Source organism: Lathyrus oleraceus, chromosome 7 (assembly GCF_024323335.1).
Source record: "Lathyrus oleraceus cultivar Zhongwan6 chromosome 7, CAAS_Psat_ZW6_1.0, whole genome shotgun sequence".
NCBI classification, from domain to species: Eukaryota; Viridiplantae; Streptophyta; class Magnoliopsida; order Fabales; family Fabaceae; genus Lathyrus; species Lathyrus oleraceus.
In genome coordinates, this window is record NC_066585.1 from 546728991 (window position 1) to 546740904 (window position 11914).

General features: G+C 33.2%; 1 protein-coding gene across 1 annotated transcript; it reads right to left on the minus strand.

Moving 5' to 3' along the window:
- Positions 1–4949: 4949 nt before the first annotated feature.
- On the minus strand, positions 4950–9864 carry LOC127107620 (uncharacterized). Its single transcript, XM_051044920.1, has 7 exons — positions 9034–9864; positions 8491–8801; positions 7537–8256; positions 6925–7053; positions 6406–6609; positions 5749–5949; positions 4950–5325 (listed from the first exon to the last, which is right to left on the minus strand). Exons 1-7 carry the CDS (start codon positions 9299–9301, stop codon positions 5203–5205), a joined length of 1956 nt encoding a protein of 651 aa, XP_050900877.1. The 5' UTR covers positions 9302–9864; the 3' UTR covers positions 4950–5202.
- Between the last annotated feature and the right edge of the window lie 2050 nt (positions 9865–11914).

Here is an 11914-nt window from a genome sequence, read left to right on the forward strand (position 1 = left end):
TATAAAGATTGATTTGGAGAAAGCCTATGAGAAATTGAATTGGAAGTTTGACACTCAACGTATTTAGGATTGTAAGTTTATCACATAATTAATTAATTTAATTTATCATTGTATTTCTTCTTCTTCCTTCAAACTTTTGTGGAATAGGGACAAGCTTGATAGACTCTCTCTCTCTTTCTCTCTCTCTCTCTCTCTCTCTCTCTCTCTCTCTCTCTCTCAGTATTTGCCAAGGTGATCTCCTCTCTCTTTATTTTTTGTTTTTGTATGTATCGCTTGTCGCATATTATTGGTGACACGTTGTTGTAGGATATTGGAAGCTTATTCATGCAGGGTGATAAATACCTCAGGTTTTTCACCTCCTCTTTTTAGATGGCATTCTTTTGTTTGCATAAGCCACAATTGAGTCAGCTTATTGCATCAAGCATTGTTTGGATCAATTCTTTCAAGCCTTGGGCCAAAAGATTAATTTAGAGAAAACTCAAATTTATTTCTCAACAACTATAGATTCCTATCTCCGACATAAGATTATCCAACACATAGGCTTCAGAGAAGCCTAGAGCTTGGGAAAACATTACCCATGGTATAAGCTATAGGAACAAATTTTGACATAGTACTGAATAGATGCAACAACTGATGAGCAGTTGGAATCATTAGTCCTTGAGATTGGGAAAAAATCACACTTTGTAAATCAGTTATAAGTTTTATGGTGTACTTTCATATGCAATATGCTAAAAACGTCACCACTATTTATCATGAGATGGGTTGTGTAAACATGTTGGGGAAGCGTCTAGATTGAAAAAAAGAACAAAAACGCATAATTATGGGTTTTAGCTTTGGCTTGTAGCACTTGTTACGTCCAGCTGTAACTATTGTCTATTTTTGTGTATGGACATGTGTTTTACCTTGCTATGGCCAACCATAGTTGTTTCCTTGTTTTTGTAACTCGGATTGAAACGCGATCAGATGCGTTAGAAAGCTAATGCATAAACCTATCTCATGGTAAATATTTCATGATGCTTATATATATATATATATATATATATATATATATATATATATATATATATAATATATATATATATATATATATATATATATATATATATATATATATATAATATATATATATATATATATATATATATATATATATATATATATTAATAATTCTGTAAATAACGAATAATTTTGTAATATTGTGTAATATTTTAGGACAAGAGTCCAAAAAATTTATAAGACACTTGTTGTGAATTAAGTTGGGAATGATGAATGATTGTGTAAATACCCTTAGGACGTGAGCCTAGTGTTTGATAAAATACTTATGAAACCTTAATGTGGTGATTATTGTGTGAATAATGTATGGTTTTTAAATTATATGAAAATTTCTTCCTAGTTACTGTCAAGAGGTTTAAAATATTTTCCAAAGGTTTGTCCAGATTCACCCTCATTGTTATGAAATAACCAACACGGATATTTGTTTCATAGGTATGTCTGAATTTTGAAATTTGGATTCACCCCATTGTTATGAAATAAACTTCATCGAAGACAAGATGATGAGGTGACCCATTTCAGGGAAGCGCGTCCATTTTTCCTCTGATGTCGATCCACTAAGGTTGGAACAAGAGACTCATAAACTTCATCGAAGTGCTCTTTCTTTCCGTGAGTCGTGTGTATGATTTTTTATGACTCATCAACTCTTGGATAAGTTGATGACGGACAAGTGTATGATTATCTTCTTCTTTACCGAGTAAAGCCGAAATAGCTCGATATCCATAATTACCATCCCCATCAACATTGACGATTTTCTCAATGTATTTGTGCATAAAAATTGGCATCTCATCAATGGATGTAATCTTTGGTGGGGGTGGCATAGGAGGTGGTTTGCTAATACGAGCTCCTTTGGAAACACTTTTTAGAGATTTTGGAGTTGGTGATTCCAGAAAAACTTTCTCAACATGTTCAAAATATGAAGGAGACTGCACCATTGAGTTGTCACTCGATGTAGGCTTGAGCTTCTTCGGAACACCTTTTATTTTTATCGATTGAAAGGGTGGTTTCAAGTTGGTGGTTTCCGGATAAGAAATCTTCCTCAATTATTCTTTGATGTGGAGTTTCATGTTGTTATCGGCTTTCAAAAATTTCTCTTGTATCATTTCTCATTCGATTATTTGTTGTATTTCTAAGGTGTCTAACCTTATCAGTCCAAACACAAATAATCTTCTCATTCACCTAGTCAAGAATTGTGCTTTCAACATATTTCAACAAATCATGATATTTTTCATACACTTTCTTGAAATGCATAACGAAAACGGCATATAATTCTTTTGTGGAAGAATTTATTATACGACTCCATGCATCCATTCTTTTTTTCCACAACCACACCTGTCTTCACCATTTTTTCATCTTCAAACTCATGTCAGCAACACATTTCTTCTCTTCTGACATGAGCCGACACACAATTGGATGACCGACTAACTTTTCACACAAATCATTGTTACGAAAACCACATATGACATTAAATCTCCTGTTTTTGCTTGCCAACATGTAACCACGGACCTTAAAGGGGCATTTACATTTTCTTGAACTAGTGTCGTCTCTTTTAAAATTCTGAAGTGGAGTTCTATATTTCCCGCTCACAAAAGCACATCTTCTATCCGAACCATTATCAGACCTTCTGATAACCACACTGAATCCCTGTTTGGAGGCCTCCATACGAATCTATTGCTCATTTTTAAATTGGTTACCAATATCTAACGCCTTCACAACATCACCTTGAACATTCGGAGACACAACTTGTTGGGGGAAAATATTGGGGTGCATCATACCTAATGAAAACAATTATCACAAAATAGTAAAAAAAAAAAACGCAACTGATGAAAATAGAGTTGAAAAATGAACACAGACTAATACCGGAAAGAGCAATAATATTTATTCCAAGGATTTTTCATAATATTAAAATCTGGAGTCACCTCATTAGTTACCACACACAAACAATTCATGTAGAAAATATTGTTCCTAGAGGTTTGTATGAAGATTAAAATCCCAACATATTTTTTACTTGCATGAGGTGCCTTTTTAATAAAGAGATTTACTATATAATTGATACATTTGGATTTTAATCCTGTGACGACGCAACATGATATTTTAAGGTTTGTATATGTTAATGGACATTAGATGGATGCGTGTATTGAACACCACCTATTAAAGTGAGGGATTGGGGGAAATTTATAAGTTTATAATTGTTAATACACTTGTGTATGTTATGGATCCTAAAAGCAACCACCACTTTTTCGCGCTGAAAAGCTTTGTTTCTTTAATCATTCATAATGATTTTTACATCTATAGAAGACGAATCAATTCGTAGCCCTCTAGCCTCCCTCGCCAGTGATAGTTTTGGTTCTTGGCGTCGCGCAATCAATGTTTCATTGATAGCACAATCTTCATTGCTAAAATGGAATGCTCTAGTTAAAGTATAAATAAAGTGTTGAAAACCTACATTAAATGAATTTTATGCATAAAACTGTTAATAGATGACCTATCTAAAATTTGTTGACCCACTTATTATTAAGTAATTTGTTAGGATTCAAAATTTGTGTTATGCATATAAAAGTCTTTATAAATCATCTATCTAAAATTCGTTGATCCATTTATTATTAAACTTGTTAGGATTCAGAATTTTATTGAGCATAAATAAAGTGTTGAAAACGTACATTAAATGACATAAAAGTGTTTATAAGTGACCTATCTAAAATTCGTTAATTCACCTATTATTAAACAATTTATTACGATTCAATATTTTACTGAGTATAAATAGTATTGAAAACCTATATTAAATGAGTCTTATGCATACAAGTGTTCATAAGTGATCTATCTAAAATTCATTAAATCACCTATTATTAAACAACCTATTAGGATTCAAAATTTTATTGAGCATAAATAGTGTTGAAAACTTACATTAAGTTAGTCTTGTGCATAAAAGTATTATATTTGATTAGATGTGTTAATTTTTATGATAAAATTAATATTATATATTAGAATATCCCTATTAATTATAATTAATAAAATAGTTTTAAAAAGTGAATATTAATAAAAAAGGATATAATAGTGTAAAAAGAATAATAAATAATATATTAATATTATAAATTAATAACTATAGTGAGAAAAAAAAAAGTATAAATAAAATATTTTTCATGAGACAGAGGGAGTACGATTCAATATTTTACCGAGTTAAATTAATCTTATGCATAAAAGTGTTTATAAGTGACCTATCTTAAATGCATTAAACCACCTATTATTGTTAGGATTCAAAATTTTATTGAGCATAAATAAAATCTTGAAAACCTACATTATATGAGTCATAAAGATGTTTATAAATGTCCTATCTAAAATTTGTTAGATCATATATTATCTGCCCAATGTTACTATTCAAAATTTTCTTGAGCATAAATAAAGGGTTAAAATCTACATTAAATGAGTCTTATAATTAAGAGAACACATTCATATATCATCTTAAAATTAAATGATATGTCTTTACAAAGATGTTCTCTAAAAAAAAATTAGTCACAGTTCAATAGTAAAAGAAACTTCCCCAAACACACTTATTATTAAACAATTTATTAGGATTCAAAGACACACTTATTATTAAACAATTTATTAGGATTCAAAATTTTACTGAGCATAAATAAAGTGTTGTATGCATAAAAGTGTTTATAATTGGGAGCGTCTCTCAATCATCTCATTCACCTTAAAAACTATTTTTGTAAAGTTAAATTTTATGTTAAGTAATAAACTATGCAAGGTCGAAGAGATTTTTGGCTAAATTTTGCTCTAACTTGGTTTCTAGCATTGTTGTTATCGAGTGGGGATGCTGACTCTTTTGCCCAGCATGTGTAGTTGTTCTTCTGGTGGGGTTTTGCCCCTTCAATCAACCATGAAAAGGAACAGAAGCATCAAGAAACAAACCAAGCCCTTCTAAATCTAATGATGAATTTACAAATGCAAGCCGTCTCCCCATGCATAATATTGACAACTAGGGAAAGCAAAAAAAGACGGAGAAAATACGCAGATCAAAACTCCTAAAACTAACACCTCAAAAACACTACCAGAGAAAAATGACCATTTAGTCTCTTTCTCCCGAAGTTTAAAAGAAAAAGAGAAAAACCCCTTGCGAAATCCTATGTAAAATCATTAAAAGAAATAAACTTATTGGCTCTGAGAGTCGGATGCTGACAGGAGTCTACTAATGAAGGGTGATATAGCTGCAAGCAAAGCGTTTGGACATTCTTCATGAGGTAAATGACCACATCCAGATATTGCAACTAGTCTCTGCATGTGAAATGGTTAAGAGAAACATTAGAAACTTTATGTAGCAAAATCATATAACAAGCGCAAGTGAAATGTTTTGGAAATTCAAATGGAGTAGAAAACTACATAAATGTGATTGGGGAAGTATTTATATGAGAAAGGATCCTCTCAAGCAGAAAAAATTTGATGTGAAAAATGGTTAAGCGTTAGAAACTTTATGAGGCAAAATCATATGACAAGCATGTGAAATGAAGGAGAACATATGGGGGGAATGAGGGGAATGGGGAGACAGATAGAGTGGAGCTGGAGAGGATTTTGGTTCTGTATTTAGAAATAGTACAAGTCCCATTATAATCCCGATTTCCTCATCCATTTGCATACTTACAGAATTACAAGTTTAGTGTAGAATGTATGAATGTATACGGTGAAAAGAAGTATACTTACAGAATTTTCAAGTTTTGAGGCCATAGCTTGACAAGATTTTAAGGAGACGAGGGAATCTTCAGCTCCTGCAATAACTAACACGGGAATGTCTTCCACAGCTTGTAGCAATGATTCTGCATTTTTTGTTGAAAGGATGGTTTCAGATGACAATTTGCCGATCTCATGAACAGCTTCATCCCATCCTTCAACAGATAGTGGAGCCTTAACACATAAAAAACAGCCACATATGACACGGGTCAATAAATATGCCATTCAACAAATTATGTAAGACAAAAAGTGCATGGTTTGAACAAGAAAAATGATTTGAAAACTGAAATCATGCACACTCAAGGAAAAAAGTTAAAGGTACTAGACACATGCGTAAAACTTAATGCATTTATTAACCATGCCTAACTATCTAAGAAAAGCATAAAGTCATGGACCTTTGTTAGGCACTATGAATTTGTGATAACTCATTATTTGGATTTCGGTCCCTATCTCTAGGTTAGGAAGTTAGCTATCATTCACCATGACTTCCAAATTAACATTTTCTGCTGAATTCATTACATACATGATACAGTCTATCATCTACCGTTCACATATTGACACTGGCAAAGGACAGAGCAGTTCCTAATTAAACCGTGTACATATAACTAAGTTCAGAAAAAAAAAACATACCTTATAGAGATTCAAAACTTCTGTAGTCAATTTGGTAGCATCATACCAAGCACGCCGATTCACCACTTGAGTGATTTCCATTCTTAGTAGAGGACGAACCATATGCTTCTTCCCAAGTGAGGTATGCAGGAGGATTCTTGCAAAGGAAGGAACCACTTCCCTTGACAAGCTAACATTTAGCAATACAACCCCTTTGATAGTTACCTAAATTGAGCACAAAAAAACATGTCAGAAAAAACTAAATCAAATATGACACATGCACATCAATCGCATGACAATGTTCAACTAAAACATGCATTTATAGGGATTCACTTCTGTATGTGATTATAATCACCCCACATCTTAAAAAAATAAAAATAAAAACAGTAGAGCTAAAAAACCAAACTTTTAGGAATAAAAAAGCATATAACTGCCAAACTACACTATGCTGTGACTGAATTTGCAAGCGAGTACGTAATTAGGCTTATCAAATAGACAAGTTGCCTATTTACCAAATAACAACCAAGAAGAAATACTCACGTTATGATAATTCATTGATGTTTGAACTCTTTGTGCAGCCATAAGAGCAAGCAATCCTCCATCATCGTGACCAATTAATATCACTGACGAAAATCCAATCTCAGAACAGAATGATAAAAGCAGGTCAATCTGAACAAACAAATAAACATATCTATCAGATATTTGATTTCGGATAAAATATAGGTAGAAAAAAAAATAAAAAATAAAAACACTAAGAAAGTTAGAAGAATGATAGCAATACACTCTTCCCATCAGACTCCATCTTTAGATGAAGATCATGTGGATCCTTCTGAATATGACAGTGGGATATTCAGTGGGATCCATGCAAAATCTACTTACAAAATAAAATATCAAAATATTGTCTCTAGCTGTTTTCTAAAAAGATATGGCATTGAATAAGAACGCCAAAAAGAAAGGGAAAAGCAGAAAAGGACTACCAGATTGAAATTTGAAAGCCACTACTTGACCCTCTAGTAAAAAGGACAACATTTTGATCATAACCCAGATAGATAACTGAGCTTGACTGTTGCCTCCAATACTTGTTTAACCCAGAGTGTAAAACGAGGAATAAGAAATTAACATGAGTCTACTACATTTATAAATTATAATCACCTGACTTTCAAGTTTATAAGGATTAGGCAAATCCTTTTCTTCCCAGTCCTCTCGGCGCGGTCTTGAACTTAATCCCCAACCAGGTCGATCGAATGCAGCAACTGTGCAATTAATCTCTCGAGCTAGAGACCCCATAACATGCCTCCAAGAGAAAACTCCTCCACCAAACCCATGTATTAAAACAACTCCTAATTGGCCAGTACTTTGCCCCAGAGATAAAGAATCCAATTTGCTAGTTTCCTCTTCTTCACAAATACCATCTAGATGAAAAATAGGGATATCTTCAGAAAAAACAGAAGTTGTAGTACTATCTAATAGAGGGGCATATAGAGATGATCCCTTGAGATTATTGCTATAGCTCCTGCATAGATGCGGCTCTATCTTCGGAGACATATCTAACCAATGTGTATCCAATTTCTCCAACCCTCCAGCCATAGATGAAGTGCAGTAACTAGAATTTGGTTCAACGTGAGATGTTGATGACAAAGTATGTGGAGGTGAACCAGGCAAGCTGAGCTTGTAATGAAGAGGAAGTCCTTGACATGTAACGAAAAAGCTGTCTGAGTCTGCAAGTAATCTGGCCTGTAACTCTTCGTCACGAGCAGTCCCAAAAGGTCTCCGCCTCATTTCACTGTCACTTTTAGGAGTTCTGCCCCCAGAAGGAGTAGGAGAACGTGGGACCTTCGGATAGCCACAGAAAGCACTTTTGCATGATAAGGCCTGTTTAAGTAAAGCATAAATGCGTCAAAAAATAAAAAATAAAGCAAAAATAAAGTTATGTGGTTTTTAACACATGAGCCACCAAAAAAAACTCTTGGCAATTTCAGAAATTTTCGTTAAGCTAGCTTGTAGTATTACAACAGCTTATATATTGAAAACAAGTTAAACCAAAGAAGCAACATATAAACCAGACTGAGAAATTATAGAGACTGGATATAACAATTCCGAACTTACAGATTCAGGATCAACACGATGAAACAAGAGCTTTCTCCGTGCTCTACAGCTGGTTCTATAAGCAACAACAGTATGGCCAAGGGCAAACACGACAGACGAAAGAAACAAGACAGGCATTCCCCATGACTTCTTCAAATGGAGTCTCTGCCTTTTTAAAGAAGCTACTGAAGCTTCAGCTTCAATCTGAGAATTTACAGTGAAAACACAAGCTTTGACTGAAAGGAGAACAATTGAGGAAAAAGAACACAGAGTCACAGTTCCAAGGTAAGGACCGTGTGAAAGAGCAGGTCCATCACAAATGGAATAAACACCTGCAATTAACAGAGAAAAAGAACCCAACATCAAAATCAATACTCACATCAATTCCCATTTCTACACATTCTATCCATGGATTCCATTCAACATGATTACCATACACTGATGCTTCAATTCAACCCTAAAATTGAACATATAATTTTTTTCAACTATTAATGAAAAATAAACAAGAATCTAAAACTTAAACAACTGAACAAGAGAGAGAGAGAGAGAGAAAGAGAGGCATACATATAATGATGAAGGATCGTATGAGTGAAACAAGAGGAATATCCGTCAACGAACTCTTGAAAGAGTAACGGCGAAAAAGCTCCTTGAAACCGTAGCATCTAACACAAGTAAAATTCGAGATCAAAAAGCACGGAACAAGAACATCCACCACCGCAACAACCACCGGAAGCGACGTAACAACGAGCGAAACAACCAATGCAATCACAAAGAAAACCGTCCGAACACACCTCCAAAGCTTCTCGAACAAGCATTGTCCTCCCTTCGCCATAACCGTCCTAACAACCTCTCCTTGACTGACGGACGGTTAGTTACGATTGCCTCGACAGAATGCTTAATTACTTATCATCCAATAATAAACCGAAACCGTTTCCGTGACCGGAGTAAGATTCTCGGACGGTGGCTCACTAGCCATTTCCGGCGACCGGAAAACCGATGAAGAGAAACTCAAAGGCGCGGGAGGAATTCTGTGGAGACAGCGGAGAAGAACTCCATGGATGGATGACGGAGGAAAGCGGAGATCAGTTAGGGTTCCGGTGGGAACAAAAGCCTTCTGCTTTTGATATTACTCTTCTCTTCTCTTCCCTTTCTGTATTTCTGGGAGGCACTCTTTTTATTTTATTTTTTTCTCGAATTTAATTTGGGTTTTCATGGTTACGTTATTATCTAAGTTTTAAATGTAGGATATTAATGTAGAGTATAGTCTGTAAAATTGTATATGTAGATGCTAAAATTAAATGAGGATTGTTGGAGTTTGGTGGTTAAGGAAGAGTCACTGGCAAGAACTGGAAGTGTTGGCAGACAGGAAATCCATCATCATACTTTAATTGGAATTATTAATCTTTTTGTATATCTGGCTTTCTTATTTATTACTCCCTCCTTCCACTTCATAAAATATATTTTATTTAGATAATGCGTTGTTTTAAAAAAAATAGATAATTTGTTTTTAATATTATTTATTATAATATTTTTTAAATTAAAATATAATTAATAGAATAGTTGAATAAAATCAAAATTAATAAATAAAAATATAATAATAAATTATCTAATAAATAATTATCAAGATTAAAAAAAATATAAACAAGACATTATTGTGAAAATACATTGGTTAGCCTTTTATCTTCTATTGTATTATTAGTGATTAAAAATTAACATTTTATGTTGAAATAATACATGGTTGTAAAGTTTGATCATAATTAATATAAAATTTATTTTAACTGTACTATCTAGTTTATTTGTAATTATTATTCATAAACATTCTAAAAATTAAACTAGAAGACATGTCGACTTAAGAGTTTATGTCAGTCCTACATCTTTGATGAGAGAAGATGTGTGAACGTATCTTTGTAATTTTAGGACTCACATAGGAGAATGGTTTTCAAGCTTTTTTATCGATAAGTCTGTTAACATTACAGTCAGACATAATTTGATGCATTTAGATTTCTTTGAAAGCAAATGCACTTGGCAAGCTAGATGTAAATGTAGTCATTTAGTGTCTCAAGATTAGATTGAGGGTTATGAGATGTAGATTGGTGTATGCGTTTTCTAATGGTCATAGTTGAACACTTGGTTCAAAATCATTATTATCATAATTCCATTTTACTTCCATTTTACTTTTACGGTGTACTACAATAGCATCCATAATGGGTAGACAATTCATGTTTAGGAAATTTAGCGTGCCCATGAGACTTATCTTGAAGTTTACGAAGACGTTTGGAAAAAGGATATTAAAAGTTTCGCTGTAACGATTAACGATGTTATGCAAGACTCACTTATTTTCAAAAAAAGAGAGATGTTTTGTAATATGCTTAGAAGGAAATGGAAATGTAAAGCTAGGCTCCAAGGAATTTCAAATTTGTTAGAGCATGGTGATTCAGCTTCAGTTCTTGTTCATCCAAGTAAACTTCTTAAAGAATATGAGGATGTCTTCTTCTAAGAAGAAACTCTTTGGTATCAAAACTCTTTGGTATCACTTTGTCATCTGGTGAATGGTGCACGAACAATGATATGTTTTGTTTGGAGGCTTTAAGATATTTTAAAAAGTTTGTTTTGTACTAAGGATCATCTCATTGCTCCTCTTGTGGCCTATAGCATTTCCTATTTGAATGTTGATAAAAAAAGCTTTCTTTCCTATAGTTACAAAGCAGGAAGTCTATCAAGCTCTTATGAACATGAAATCTTATAAATCCCCTGGTTTGGATGGATTCCAACCAATTTTCTTAAAATGTTTTGGAAGGATATTAGGGATGATGTTTGGAATTTTATGAGATCCACTTTTTACAATGGTTACATGGATACTCATGTGATTGAGTCTCTTATAGTCTTAATTCTAATAGTTAACAACCCACACACTTTCAAGGAATATTGACCTATTACCTTGTGTAACGTGACTTGTAAGTTGGTCTTGAAAATTTTGGTGAATCTTCTTAGGTTGATGCTTAGTGAGATTGTGAGTCCTAAACATATTAGTTTCATTCCATGTAAAGGTAGAGTTGACAATGATATATTCATAATTCTATGAGGAAAAAAGTGATGTTATTTATAAGATTGATCTTTAGAAGACTTATAACTGAAGGCTTATTTTGTGAGCCCTCTTTTTTATCATGAACAATATTTCATATACCTTTGTTTCTTCACTATGGAATGAGAGTAGGACTATACAATTTCAATATCTTTGTGGTCTTCAACAAGGTGATCATTTATCCCCCTATCTTTTTTTTCTTAGCATAAAAATTATTTGATGACTTAATTTATAAAGTAGTTCAGGAGAGTCACTAAAATTCTCTACATATTACTTATGATGGGGCCAAATTATCACATTTGCTATTTGCGGATGATGTGTTGTTGTTTATGAAAGAAATTTGTTTTCAAGCATAGTTCATTA